The sequence below is a fragment of the Megalobrama amblycephala genome, linkage group LG17, assembly GCF_018812025.1.
Source record: "Megalobrama amblycephala isolate DHTTF-2021 linkage group LG17, ASM1881202v1, whole genome shotgun sequence".
NCBI lineage: Eukaryota > Metazoa > Chordata > Actinopteri > Cypriniformes > Xenocyprididae > Megalobrama > Megalobrama amblycephala.
The window spans coordinates 36421655-36436814 of record NC_063060.1 but is presented as its reverse complement, the minus strand read 5'-3'; the positions used below and the strand labels follow the sequence as shown (position 1 = coordinate 36436814).

General features: G+C 38.5%; 1 protein-coding gene across 3 annotated transcripts; it reads right to left on the bottom strand.

Moving 5' to 3' along the window:
• Positions 1 to 360: 360 nt before the first annotated feature.
• Positions 361 to 14847, bottom strand: zgc:136930 (uncharacterized protein LOC563946 homolog). Of its 3 annotated transcripts, XM_048164505.1 has the most exons (10): positions 14109 to 14847; positions 13921 to 13981; positions 13702 to 13797; positions 13001 to 13180; positions 12777 to 12902; positions 3617 to 3837; positions 3212 to 3249; positions 847 to 933; positions 657 to 689; positions 361 to 512 (listed from the first exon to the last, which is right to left on the bottom strand). In XM_048164505.1, the coding sequence occupies exons 1-10, from the start codon at positions 14774 to 14776 to the stop codon at positions 469 to 471; spliced, it is 1554 nt and encodes a 517-aa protein (XP_048020462.1). In that variant the 5' UTR covers positions 14777 to 14847; the 3' UTR covers positions 361 to 468. The 3 variants fall into 3 exon arrangements, with proteins under 3 accessions (XP_048020462.1, XP_048020464.1, XP_048020463.1); XM_048164507.1 differs by lacking the exon at positions 847 to 933 and having other exon boundaries at positions 657 to 686; XM_048164506.1 differs by lacking the exon at positions 847 to 933 and having other exon boundaries at positions 14109 to 14846.
• Positions 14848 to 15160: the final 313 nt, after the last annotated feature.

The following is a 15160-nucleotide window of genomic DNA, read 5'->3' as shown; positions in this document are numbered from 1 at the left end:
TTTTTGATGATATTCTAATTATATGACCAGCACCTGTATTGTGCCTTTAAATGAACAGATTCGCAAAAATAATCGAGTCCCTGTACTATGTATTCGACTCAGTTATGTAAATTAAGGTGCTTTTGTTTAGTATAGCTACATACTTGTTCAAGTTTTATATTGTCACCCTAATTGAGATGTTCTTTCATTCAAAGAACAAATGTATGCTTGTACGTACTAGTCAATCTGGCATTAATTTTAAGTGAGTAAATAAACAAAACAATTATACAATTTTTCATGAGACTTTTTTTTGCAGTAAACTGATGATACTGAATGCCTTAGAATTATATATTATATTGAGAAAAACAAAACACGTATAGATTTCATCATAAATGCAGCTTTATTGAAGAAAGAGCGAATGGGAATCCACACATTTGGGCCAGGGGTCTGCATTCATCAGGACTGCATTGACTCGACGCCTCTCAGAATTCAAGAGGATTCAGTATCATCTGCATCAGAGATGACTGATGTCTCTGTGTAGAAAAGATGAGGGGAGTCACATGCTGACTTTGTCCGTGACTTGGTAAATACTAGTCACATGGTGAATGCAAGTACTCATGAACTGGACAAATAAAAGTTCACTTAAAATCAAAGAGTGGAAATGATTGCGCATGTACCTGTAATAATTTCTTTGACCTTTATTTGTCCTGCTGTTGGTAGAGAAACAGGGACAATGGAATAAAGACACACAGTAATAAACAGAGAGAGACAGAAAAGGAAAATAATTAGCTGAAGTATTTGTCAGTGTTCATAAACCTGAAGCAGTTTCTGTCCTACACTGCCTTTGCATGTTAGAATAAAACTTGCCTGTCAGGATGTTTCTAGTTTGTATGTCCTTTGGGGCAGGGTTATGGGGGGAGTCCTGGGGGGTGCTGGTGTGTGGCAAAGCCCTCCCTACAGGATGGAAAAGTGCAGATGAGAAAGGGCCCCCCCTTCCCATGCCCCTGGACCTTTCTTTTCAATAAAAAAGCCTATCATCAAAACTATTTACATTTTATCAATATGTTATTGAATGCACTGTTTTCCTCATAATTCTTTTTGCTGAACTAGTAAAAGCCAGACGTCAACAACATGTGTCACTTCATCATGTGTATGAAAGGGGAAAACAGAACAATGATCCTATCCACTTTGTGACGTCAAAGCTGGTTAAAGGGACAGTTCTCCAAAAAATGAAAATTTTGCCACTTATTCACCCTCATGTTTTTACTAAATGATAAGAGTTTCCTTTTTTCATGGAACACATAAGTGATGTAATTGACCAGCATTGGACCACACTTTAAATATAATGAAAGTGAATGAGGACTGGGGCTGTCAAGCTGTAAAAGAGAAAATAAAAATCATAAACTGTGTCACAGAACCTGATTTTACCAAGTACAACATGTTCCTGGGTCAACATCTTTGTTGTTCCTGGAACAATATTCCAATCACCCAATCAGATTTGAGGGACAAGTTTATGTCATGTTTAGGCTTACAGCCAGCATTAGGTGTTTCCGTGTTCATTTGTAACTTATGGGTTGGGTTGGGTTAATTTGAGGGATAAGAATAGGGTTAAGAGGACTAATTTTCAGACAGGAATGTTGTTCCAGGATCAACAAAATATGTTGACCCATGAACACGTCTTCCATTCATACTGAACATGATGCGATAAAGCAAGGCAAATCGCTGACGAACAGAGATTTCACACGTGAAATGATAGATCGCCTTTGGCTAATTCATTCCTGCACGCTAGGTGGCGCTGACTGACAATGCATTTTCCTTATGCAAATATCTCATAAACAGCAAACGCTGTGGAAGAAAACTAATAGTGCTCATCAGATCGCATAATTCTGTGAATAATGATATCAATGATTTTCGGTATACAGAAATATTCAAGTAAACGTGAGAATTAATCTGTTTTTAGACACTAATGATAACAAGAACTCAACATTCATTATCTTCTCTCTTCCGGAATAGCCCATTTTTCTTTGGTGTTTACCGGTGTTTACACTGATTTTCAAAACCAATTTCACCCTTTTGTGCTACAGCAGCTGCTAAGCTCAAATCTAATTGGACGGTCCAGTTCTTCGCCTAGCGGCGGGGAAAAATTCGGCACACTGGACGAAAAAAAAATCTCGCTTTTTTTTTTCCGCAATGCAAATGCGATTATTCGTGCCCGATGTAAATAGCTCCATAGAGATCTATTGTTTTCAAAAAAGCCATCACAATGAACATTTGTGCCGAATGATCATGTTCAGTGTGATTTTCCCTTAAAGGGATATTTGGAAGATTGTTTGTAACCAAGCAGATTTTGCCCCCCAATTGACTACCATAGTAGGAAAAAGATACTATGGTAGTCAATGGGGGGCGAGATCTGCTTGGTTATAAACATTCTTCCAAATATCTTCTTTTGTGCTCAGCAGAACACAGAAATTCACATAGGTATGGAACAACTTGAGGGGGAGTAAATGATGACAGAATTTTCATTTTTGGGTGAACTATCCCTTTAACTTGGCAAAATCAGGACATGTAACTGTCCATATGACTTGATGCCATAATGCAGCCATAAATTATTATTTTTATAATCCTTTTACCTTAATTGGATCCAGTTTACAAACCTGTCTAAATGACTGACTCACAAATCGGACAGATCTTGTTCTCACTAAAGCAATGATGCTGTTAACAGCTCATTAAAGGGGAAGATTATTAGTGAATACAGACGTATATTTGACTCCTTTTACCACACCTTTGAAAACCTGAACTAAAAAAATTCCTTTTCTATTACACAGAATAAAGAACGTCATATGGGTTTGGAATGACATGAGGATGTGTAAATGATGACAGAGTTTTGAAATCTATCTCTCTCTTATCTCAGATAGCAAGGAGATCTTTCTTTGTCATCATTACCATAGTCATAGTAAACTCATACATGTACTAACATTCTGCCGGTTTGAGCAGTCATGCAATGCATGCTCATAAATATAACAGTTTTGTTAACGGTAACCAAGAAAACACTCAATAAGACTCAACCGTCTGACCACAGATGCTTTCCAAGGTAGTTTGGAAACTCCCTGATGACTGTCCCTAATGCTTCTGATACCATTGTTGCTGTGGGTCGTTGCGATTTGTTAAACTTGCACTAGCTTTTGGTTTCCATTTAATCAAAGGTATTGAAACTTGCAAAAGCAGATCTCACCTGAAAAAGTGTAGGATGACTCTGTGAACTCAGGCACTCTGAAAGTTAAACAGTACGAATGAAAAAGAATGAAAGATCATCGAAATCCCTTTATATTTATCACCCAAAACTGTAGATGACTTGACATTTCTAACATTTTTAGAAGAGTCCTATGTTATGTTATGCTATCACTTTCCAATTTATTTATGATACAAACCAAGCAACTACATGGAATACTTGTATTTTACAGACCATCACTGCCAGTTAAAATGAACTGGCAAAAAGGTGATTATGGTGGAAAAACTTGACCTTAATAGACACTTTTCCTTGTTCTGTACATATATGTACATTTTAACCTAAGATCCTGATGTTGAATTAATCACGACCATGTTATATATCAACTACCCATATGATTATGACATTTACTTGAAGTCGTCTCCTTCCAGTAGTTTTCTGTAGGTGGAGATCTCAACATCCAGGGCTAGTTTGATGTCCAGCAGCTCTTGGTAGGCCAGGATCTGTTTGTGAAGGTCTGCTTTAGCCACCTCTATAGCCGATGTGAGGCTAGCAATCTGTGCCTGATACTCAGCAACACCCACACTAGACTGGGCCTGGGCTTCAGCTAAACTCTGCTCCAGACTCATGTTCTGAAAAGATAAACAACAGACGACACCATTGTCAAAATGATCCCCATTCATACGAATCCGTGAAAATGACTAAAAACGTTGTATTCTTCTGGCTGGCCATTAGATGTCAATGAAACACTATAGACTGAACGTGTAATGCACATATGCATGACGTCATTGTTTTCACAGATTCGCGTTTTTGTTATTTAGACGGAGACCGTTTTTAAAAAACTTGCACTTTTAAACCTGTTTTCAAAAATTTGTTTCAAATCGTTTGCAAAAGTCTCCGTTTTGGTCTATTTATACTAAAAACCCAACATCGGCATTTTCAAACATAAGTGGCCATTTACACAACACCATTTGCAACTAAAAACGGAAAACTTTTTATGCGTTTTGGCCATTCATTTTCACGACAACGGCGTATTGGTGGTCTGAAAATGCAAACTTTTGAAAACGGGTTTCAAAGTGCAAGTTTTTGTAAACGGTCTCCAGGGTCCGTGTACGTTTTGATAGTTTGTTTTCCAATTTGAAATGAAATAGGCAGAAACGAGAAAACGGTCGTTTCCCGTTTTTTCGTTTGTTAAAAAAAACGGAAAAACGAGATTTTGACTCGATTTTCGTTTTTTTCGGGTCACGGATAGAAAACGGAAACACGACTTCAAAACTCGTTTTCCACATGTGGGCGGTCATTACACGCCCCTTTCAGCCGATTGGTCAATCAAATCTGAGCCAGTGACGTCATTTTCAGTTCGTTCAACAAAATAACAGTCCTCTGCCGCTATATCAGTAGATGTCATAAATCGGCTTTCTTCTGTGCAAACTAACGCGTATTTCACAGAAATATTTATTTCAGAAATGTTAATCAGCACACAGACTGTTGTAATGCTGTTTGTAGTTTAATATGCATAGTGAAACTGCACCCACATAGAGGAGCGGATGAAAAGCACAGATTTAAAAAAAAAAAAAAAAAAAAAAAAAAAAAAAACTATAGTTTTTATTTTATTCTATTTTGAATAAATACAATAAATCACAATAAATAAGTAGTGTAAGCAATTTTGAAAAACGAACAATAGCTCATCTCTCTTTATTTATTTATTTTATATAGCCTAACATTGCCTGCTGATATAGGCTAATGTTAATAACCCTTTGGTTAAAAGATTGAGGGAATATGTAAAGATCAAACATTAAAGATCAAAATTACAGCTACATAGCTATTTCAGTTATAATATATTTTAATAATATATAATAATATTATATATATTTTAATAATATATAAATGTTAAGCCAAAACGAATTAATTTAAAGCTGAATTGAAACGGAAACCGGCGTTATAACTACCTCTCTAATTTGACACAAATCCAAATGTTTCAATATTCACGATTTGGAGGCTAAACTATATTTATTATTTAAACGCTTTTATTGTAGCCTACACAGACTACTTAAAATGAGCAGTATAACTTTTTATATATTTGGTTGAATGTATGTTATTTTGACAGTTAACAGGCTGTGATGTCAAGTTACTAAAAATGATGTTGCGCGTGAGGCGCCGACGCGTTCACTTGAATTTTCTTATCCTAAAAGCCGAAACAACTTAAAATACTCAGACATTTATGGTCAAATATATGTAACACCATTCGAATCTGTGAAGGGTTAAATAGGCCTATTATTTTTGTACTCACAATAAAAACAAAACATTGCTCGTAAAATAAACAAAGACATTTTCTGCCGTCTCGGTTTCCTTTCTGTGAACTCAAAAATGAACCGACACTCATATTGTCGCATTTTTTCCCCTTTCATTTTGGTAATATGTTAATTACTTAAGTGAAATAAATTTCGCGCATAGACATAGGCTATTTATTCCTTTTATATAATTGAATCCTTTGTTCTCCATTCACAGAAGCGCGGCACCTGCGTGATGATGATGAATCCTCATGTTCTGTTGTTTATTCTGCTATTTGTTCATGTAGGCTAAAACTAAACCCCTGGGATTTTTTAATGATTCACAGACATTTATCAAATTTCGTTTAATTCTAATTTAATTAATGAAACGATGATCACATCAGTTAAAAAGTCAGGGGGAAAAAACAGAAATTATATTGACAAAGCAACAATAATTTTCGTTTAGTTTAAGTTTTTCAAAACATCCACAGAACTGCATACAGTAAATTTTCCCGCTGTTTAAGCCACGAATATTTACAAAATAAAATAATTACAAAGATGATAAAAGATAATAAAATAATTACAAAGATAATAAAAGTTCTATGTTTAATATACGAGAGTTTTTGTTTTGCTGTTGTCCACTAAAGCAATTGACGCAGAATCGGAGAGGGAGTAAAATCTTTGCGTGGCAGGGAGAGCTGCCACTAGACCTGCCACGGTTATGTGCGCCTGCCTCGGGACCTGCCACGGCTATATGCGCCTGCCACTGGACCTGTCACGGTTATGCGCGCCTGCCCCGCGACCTGCCACGGTTATATGCGCCTGCCTCGGGACCTGCCACGGCTATATGCGCCTGCCTCGGGACCTGCCACGGTTATATGCGCCTGCCTCGGGACCTGCCACGGCTATATGCGCCTGCCTCGGGACCTGCCACGGTTATGCGCGCCTTCCCCGCGACCTGCCACGGTTATATGCGCCTGCCCCGCGACCTGCCACGGCTATATGCGCCTGCCCCGCGACCTGCCACAGATATATATGGCAAGCCACAGATATACGCGCCCCTGTCACTCGAACCGTCACAGCTGTATGCATCTGCCTTGCGCCTCTCACTCGTATAGCCTACCACCGTATACCTGTCACGTGACCCGTTACAGTTATATATTTTTTAAGTAACTACTTCGTAATAAAAGATGACTTGGAAAACAAGTTCTTATTTTAAAGGCCTATTTTGTTATTAAAATCTAACGTTTAGTCAAGATTTGACAATACATTTCAATGTAAATGATGACATTGTTACCTATTTTGTGAGGCCAGGTTCATTAATCTGAAATACACAATGAAAGTAGCTTTGCAACCAAGTTATACAACAGTAACCTACAATAATAATAATAATAATAAAATTACACAAAAATGCAATACATGTAGGCCTATATAAAAAGAATGTTTATTAGGGTTTCGGTATTTCACCAACAATTTGTTGTGATAAAACTTCCAAAAAGTGCCCTATTGCAATTTGCATGCATTTCTAAGATTAGAAATAAGTGTTATTTACATACATTTTATAAATATATTGCTATATATGTATAAATATTTACAGTGCTGGTCAAAAGTTTAGACGAATTGCTATTTGTAATGTTTTTGAAATAAGTATTTTATGCCCATTAAGCCTGCATTTATTTAATCAAAAATTCAGAAAAAAACTACTATTGTCAAATATTATTACAACTTAAAATAATGGTTGGAGTAATAATGGGTATATATAGCCTATATATATAACCGCAAATAGTGCAATCCTGCTCTTATTTATGCTTTCATGTGTCAATCGCAGTGTCTGGTGGTAGCTGTAAACAGTGAGAGATCTTGTGGCAGGCGCGACGCTAGTAGAAGCCACGAGACGCGCTCCATTATGGACAAAAAGAGCGAATGCAATATGAGTTAAGATGATAAATATTGCAATCCTGCGCTTATTTATGTATCCGTTTGCTTTCATGTGTCAATCGGAGTGTTTGGTAGCTGTAAACAGTGAGAGATCTTGAGGCAGGCGCGACGCTAAGCTGTGGCAGGCGCGACGCTAGTAAAAGCCACGAGACGCGCTCCATTATGGACAAAAATAGCAAATAAAATATGAGTTTAGATGATAAATATTGCAATCCTGCGCTTATTTATGTATCCGTTTGCTTTCATGCATTAATCGGAGTGTTTGGTAGCTGTAAACAGTGAGAGATCTTGAGGCAGGCGCGACGCTAGTAGGAGCCACGAGACGCGCTCCATTATGGACAAAAAGAGCGAATGAAATATGAGATGACAAATAGTGCAATCCTGCTCTTATTTATCTTGCTTTCATGTGTCAATCGGAGTGTTTGGTAGCTGTAAACAGTGAGAGATCTTGAGGCAGGCGCGACGCTTAGTAAGAGCAACGCGACGCACTGGGCAAAAAGAGCGAATAAAATATAAGTTAAAATGATAAGTAGGTACATAAGAGCAGGATTGTAGGTACATTGGCAGGTCCCGAGGCAGGCGCATATAACGGTGGCAGGTCCCGAGGCAGGCGCATATAACCGTGGCAGGTCGCGGGGCAGGCGCGCATAACCGTGGCAGGTCCCGAGGCAGGCGCATATAACCGTGGCAGGTCCCGAGGCAGGCGCGCATAACCGTGGCAGGTCCCGAGGCAGGCGCATATAACCGTGGCAGATCCCGAGGCAGGCGCATATAACCGTGGCAGGTCGCGGGGCAGGCGCGCATAACCGTGGCAGGTCGCGGGGCAGGCGCGCATAACCGTGGCAGGTCCCGAGGCAGGCGCATATAACCGTGGCAGGTCCCGAGGCAGGCGCGCATAACCGTGGCAGGTCCCGAGGCAGGCGCATATAACCGTGGCAGATCCCGAGGCAGGCGCATATAACCGTGGCAGAACGCGGGGCAGGCGCGCATAACCGTGGCAGGTCCCGAGGCAGGCGCGCATAACCGTGGCAGGTCCAGTGGCAGCTCCCCCTGCCACGCAAAGATTTTACTCCTACTGGAGAATCGCCAATAGCCGTTAAATCGAAATTGAAAGTAAAATGTTCAGGGCCATTTATAGCTAATTCATTCAAAAGCGAAGGAAAGACAGAAAAAGTGAGGATAGCAAGTAAACTGTGACATATAATAATGTTCACTGTGTTCATAAAAGTGTTTAATTTAAGAGATAAAATCAGCACGGCCATTTATAAGCTAAGGAAAACTAAAAAGCCCCCCGATGGTGATAACGTTATGGTGTTGCCACCTAGTGGATAGCCTATTTTCTAATATGACTGCATAGTCTACTGCAAGGAATGCGTCTGCTAAATGATTGAATTTAAATGTATAAAATGTAAACAAAACATTAAAATAAGAAAAAAAGTGCAGTATAGAGTGAGTATAGAGTATAGAGTATAGAGTGCAGTAGCCACTGATCTATAATAGAGAATAGTCTATCATTATGTATAGCCTATTGATCGGTGGTAGTAGCCCAAAGGATGTCATGCGCTTGGTAATGGATGTAGAGGCATTTACATTTTACATTTTAAAAACACAATGACAGCTTAAAAACAGACTTAATTAAATTTACTGTAGGTTTTTTAAACTTTTTATCTGTGCAAACATATTTCTGTGAAATACGCGTTAGGTTGCACATAAGAAAGCCGATTTATGACATCTACTGAGGACTATTATTTTGTTGAACGAACTGAAGATGACGTCATTGGCTCAGATTTGATAGACCAATCGGCTGAAAGGGGCGTGTAATGACCGCCCACATGTGGAAAACGAGTTTTGAAGTCGTGTTTCCGTTTTCTATCCGTGACCCGAAAAAAACGAAAATCGAGTCAAAATCTCGTTTTTCCGTTTTTTTTAACAAACGAAAAAACGGGAAACGACCGTTTTCTCGTTTCTGCCTATTTCATTTCAAATTGGAAAACAAACTATCAAAACGTACACGGACCCTCCAGGTAAACAAAAACATGAATCTGTGAAAACGATTATGTCATGCACATGCGGCATTACACGTTCAGTCTATAGTGTTTCAACGCCATCTAATGGCCTGCCAGCAGAATACAGTGTTTTTAGTAATTTTCACAGATTCGTATGAATGGGTATCGTTTTGACATTGAGTTTTCCGCATACATGACACCAAACGAAAAACTTCTCAGTTTTAAGCAAATCGTTGTCATGAAAACATACCCAAAAATGGGGTCTGCAGTGTTTTCCAAAGTATCAGTATTTTAGTTGGCATAGTGTAAACGACAGGTGTACATAAAATGCATAAGTTTTTGCCATGGTTAACCCCTTAAGCCCGAAATGTCCCGCCGGCGGGAAAAAAATCATAATCAAATTACTACCACTGACAGGAATAACTCAAAATAGGCATCATTTTAAAGCTTAGAAAGCTTTTTAATGCATCCAACCATTTTGTTCAATTCTTAAAGGGGCTCTATGTAAGATTTTTACTTTAATAAAGCATAAAAATACCCCGATATGTTTGCAGATATTTAGGAAACATACTGAGTTCACCTACTTGTTTCTCAGAAAAACAATGCTACAGCCAGACATTCTACTTTGAAAATATGCGTTCCGTGTAGGAATGTCTGTTTTTGTTTTGGTCTGTGTGAAACATGTGCTGCCAGTTTATCCAATAGTATTTCGACATCACAGGTTGCCAGTTGGCGGAAAACACCGTATTGTAGCCATGGAAACCAGCAAACAAACTGGTCAGAGAATCGCAGTTGTCGCAGCCTCTGCATCCATCTAAATATCTCTATGAACAACAGCATATTAAAACAGATAAATCAACTCATCAGCTTTCATTGTGAATTGCGCTCCCTATTGTTGCTGGCAACCGCGTCTTTGAACGAGTGGGGCGGGCCAAACAATATTTTGAATTTGGACAGCAGTACCTATTTTGAACACTAGGTGTCATTATTACATAGAGGCCCTTTAAGGAGTGCTGAGTTGTCGCTCTTAAACAGAGTGTACCGCCCACAGGCGCCACCTAGCTATAAAAAAAATAATAATCATATTTATCATAAAGATAATCACAAAATAGGTGTCATTTGAAAGCTTAGAGTCTGAATTTTACAATGAATGTAGCCAATTTGATTAACTCCTGATTACTGCTGAGTTATTTGCTGAAAAAATAATTTTTTTTTTACTATGTACTCCAATGTGTCAAAAGCATCATACAGCTCAGATAATCATGTGTTATATGTCCTTTGAAAGGTCTCACGGAGTAGAATACAACGAGTATAATTGTTTTGGGCTTTGACTGAACTTGAGCAGGTTTTTGTACATGCAGCCCCGCAAGACCCATATGTAAATAATAAACCGATGGAGCAGTTATGTCACGAAACATGCTCTGATTGTGGAAAATTGGACATCATTATTTACAGCAGATACCCACGATTAAAATGAGTCCAACATCGGCATAATCCAGTAAGATGATCACGAGATATTGATCACGCAGTTATGACACAAAAAACCCCGCAGGCGCAGATGCTAACTAAAACTAAAATGTAGCTATCACTTGGCATTTTAGCTTATAACTTGCATAGATTGTAGAAAATGGCACATCATTACTTACAGTGATTTCTCCCAACTGAAATGAGTCCAAGATCAACATAAGCCGATCACGTGAAATAGCGATTTTAAAAATGCCCATCGGGGGCGCCAATGGATAAACAAAAAGGCTACCTTGGTTCCAAATGCTGTAACTTTTGATTTCTTTATGGGATCAGCGCGAAATTTGACTCAGATACAGCTCACATATAGAGGAACATCACCAATATGAAATATATGTAACATTTCCCTTGAGCAAACTTTTATTTTTTGTCTTTATCAGCAGTTTTTCAGCATGAGAATGTCAAAAAAAAAGTTTTCTTTCAAACAATACCAACCTTTTGACTCTCCTTGCTAGAGATTTGAAGTTTTGAGTCATTATTTTTGTGCACGTCACTAAGACAACAAAAAAATTTCAAATGCCTAACTATGCTATTACTTGCAATCACCACAAACCCAGATACAGCTCACATATAGAGGGACATCACCAAAAAGAATGAACCTGCTACTTCATTTCCTTCATGAGATATTCCATTTTAATTAAATTAGAAATATATGTAAATTTTCCCATTTTTCCACTTTTTTTTTTTTTTTTTTTTTTGTTGTTTATTTGCAGTTTATCAGCATGAGAATGTCCAAATTTAAATTTAAAATATAAAAAGTTTCCTTTCAAACGATACCAACCTTTTGACTCTCTTTGCTATAGTTTTGGACATATTTACGAGTCTTTACTTCTTTGTGTGTCACTCAGAAAAAAAAAAAATCTGAAAAATACCCTCAGGGCTTAAGGGGTTAAAAACAAAAACACACTATTGTAAATGGTGCCTAAAGGCCTGTTCACAAGAATGATAACTTATAAAGATAACTATTAAAATATTAGTTTCCACACCAATGGAAGATAACATGTTGTTTATTATTATGTGCAAGCTGCAGTTTTGTTGTCTGTCGCTTTAAATGCTCAATTCTGATTGGCTGTCAGTAGTTTTTGTTTATCAGGCTGGGAAAAAAAATCTCTGATTCCACTGATATCGTTCATCTGTATCGTTATTGATATAGTTATGTGGTGGACCACTATTCTCACAGAATTAGAAAAAATTATTAAAACGTTATAGTTTTGATTTAGTTTTAGTTTGTTATCATTACATTTATCGTCCTTGGTGTGAATGGGCTTTAGTGTTTTTTGTTTGTTTGTTTGTTTTTTGTTTTTTTGTTTTTGGTTCAGATTGGTTTCATTGTCTTTTCATAGAATAATTGCACATCTTTACCATAAGAGCCCAAAAACACCTAATTCTTCAGCACATTTTGATATCTCATGTTCTCAGACATCAAATTTATTGTAAATGATGTCAGAAAACTCTTGAAGTGTCAGAGTTGTTTGGGAAACTGGTTCTTTTGCAGCATTGCAACTTCACTTGTGGCATTGGGGCTTTTGCTGCCAATTCGAAACGGCTGAGATCAATAAACCACTTCCTATGTCATCTGTTTCCTGTCTCAGACAGCTGTGATTTATTCAAGAGATGTTTATTATATGCTGAGAACCTGCGCTGAAGCATTTCACACTGCTGACAAACCCTGTTTCTCAAGGGACCTGTTACTGTTGAGCAACTTTACTATCTGAACAGCCCTAAGAATACTTTCCTCATGCTCATTGGTTGATTAAATTGCATTTCTTTTCAACATCACACATTCTTTATTTTTGTACCGAAAGTGCATGATTTAATAAGTCTAACACTTACCGCAGCCGCAAGCCCTTGCAGCTCTAAATTCAGCGTCTGCAGCTCTTTCCTGGCTGCTGTTATCTCAACTTTAGTCGATGACACAGCTTCTGTATTTTTGGCATTGGTCGTCTGCATCTCATCCATCTAGATTCATGAGTATATAGTATAAGATTCATGAATAAGATCTATTAGTTGGAATGCCAAAATTATCGAAATATGTGAGCGACTTCTTGTGTGCAGACCTTGAGTTTGTAGTAAGCCTCAGCCTCCTCTCTGTGTTGCTGCACAGATTTCTCATATTCCATTCGCATCTTGTTGAGTGCTACAGAGATGTCAAAGGACTTCCCGGTGTCTACCTCAATCATTGAGACTGAAGTGTCCATTGTTGTTGTGCCCAGTTTAGATTGCAGAGATGACAATTCCTACAGTGATAAACATAACACAGAGAGAGAAATTAATACTTGTATTTAGCTAGGATGCGTTAAATTAACTTTATTTAAAATAAATGCTGTTAGCTTTCTATTTGTTTAAAAGTTCCTGAAAAATATGTATCATGGTTTCCACAAAAAAATATTAAGCAGCACAATTATTTTCAACTGATAATAACAAGAAATGTTTCTTGAGAAATAAATCAGCATCTTAGAAGGATCACGTGACACTGAAGACTGGAGTAATGATGCTGAAAATTCAGCTTTGTCTTCACAGGAATAAATTACATTTTAATATATATTTAAATCCAAACAGTTATTTTAAATTGTTACAAAATTTCACAGTATGTTTTTACTGTATTTTTGATCAAATAAATTCAGCTTCTTTTTTATATTTGTAAGTTAAAACAATTAAAACAAAATAAATATATTAGCTTTTTTAAAATAAAAAAATCAATTATCTTGATTATTCCTTGCATGTTTGCATTTCAGACTTTAATTGACGGAAAACGTACCTCCTCTTGTGTTTTGCTGACAAAGTCCAGTTCATTTTTCAGGCTGGAGAATTTGGCATCCAAATCAATTCTTAAGTCAGAGGCCAATTCAATGTCCTGAAAAGGGATACAGGCATGTGTGTTTAAAATTTTTGTTGTCTACGAACAAGAAGTTAAATTTTAAGTCAATAACAGATCAGTTTGGATATACATTCTGTGACTGAATGTCATCCTGCTCACCTTTTTCATTGCAGCAATATCAGACTCAAGCTGAAACTTCACCCCTTGTTCGAAGTCAAGCCTTAATGAAAATCCAAAAAATAACAATGTTATTTATTGACAATATGCGTATTTCAACTGTATGAATAACATTAAGCATTAAAAAAACAACTATGCGATTAAATGTCATTGAAAAAGGAAACACTCACTTAGCCTTCAGCTCATGGGCAGTTCCACGGACATTGTCCAGCTCGATCTCCAGTTTGACAGTGTCAATGGTGAGAGTTTCCAATGTGTTGCGATATTCGCTCAGCTGGGCCTCATACTCTACTGTGGCAGTCACAGATGACTCTTGGGACACATCCGTCCCCCCAGTCAGCTGGGACAGCTTGGCCTCCAGAGCTGCGTTCTCCTGCTGCAGCGCCCGTACTTTGGCCATGTATGTGGAAAAGCGGTCATTCAGCCCAGAGAGTGTGTGCTTCTCAGCTGCTCTGGAAAGTATTGGGGCCATGGCAGAGCCTGATGCTGAACCGGAGGCGAGCGCGGCACTTGCACCGAGTCCACCTGCAGCAATGGCGCGACCCATAGCGAATGCAGGACTGGCAACCAGTGCACCACCACCACCTCCAAGTGCCAATCCTGCACCAGCTCCAGCACCTCCACCAAGGCCAAGACCTCCACCGGCTCCAAAGCCCAGCCCTCCACCCAGGCCAAGACCTCCACCGGCTCCAAAGCCCAGACCTCCACCCAGGCCAAGACCTCCACCTAAACCAGCACCACCCCCTAGCCCCAGACCCAATCTTGCTCCACTACTTGCACCAAAACCTCCATATCCCCCAGACATCCTGGAAGAGGCCAAGGATAGAGACAAAGACATGGTGAACAGCTATGGATGAGTGCTGAAGGATCAGAGTCTGAACCGAGCAGAGAATGCAGGCAGAGCGAGAGACTAATGCTCGGTTTAAATACACGTCAGTGAGGGAGGGCAGTGCAAAAAAAGACAATCTATAGAGAAAGAATAAGCTGTAACTTGTCGCAGTGGCAAGGTATGGCGTCGGTTGTCTGTTAAATCTCAAAATTTTCTCACCTGCAGGCACATTTTCCTTCTAGGACGGGCCTTCAATCTAAATTTGCAGTGAAAGCTGAAAGATGAATATCACCCCTAAAACTTGCCTTATTCTCTTTTGAATGACTCAAGAACTTTCTGTGCAACTAGCATCACTAGACTGAAATGCAAAAAACAACAAAGGATTAGTTCACT

What these genes read in the sequence shown, in the direction of transcription:
- zgc:136930 (XM_048164505.1), bottom strand. Translation starts at nt 14,776, where the DNA reads ATGTCTTTGTCTCTATCCTTGGCCTCTTCCAGGATGTCTGGGGGATAT. An exon ending in TGCAAGGGCTTGCGGCTGCG is followed by an intron (nt 3,838 to 12,776) that starts GTAAGTGTTAGA and finishes TTATCTTTTCAG; the next exon opens with AACATGAGTCTGGAGCAGAG. An exon ending in AACTAGAAACATCCTGACAG is followed by an intron (nt 690 to 846) that starts GCAAGTTTTATT and finishes CTCTACCAACAG; the next exon opens with CAGGACAAATAAAGGTCAAA.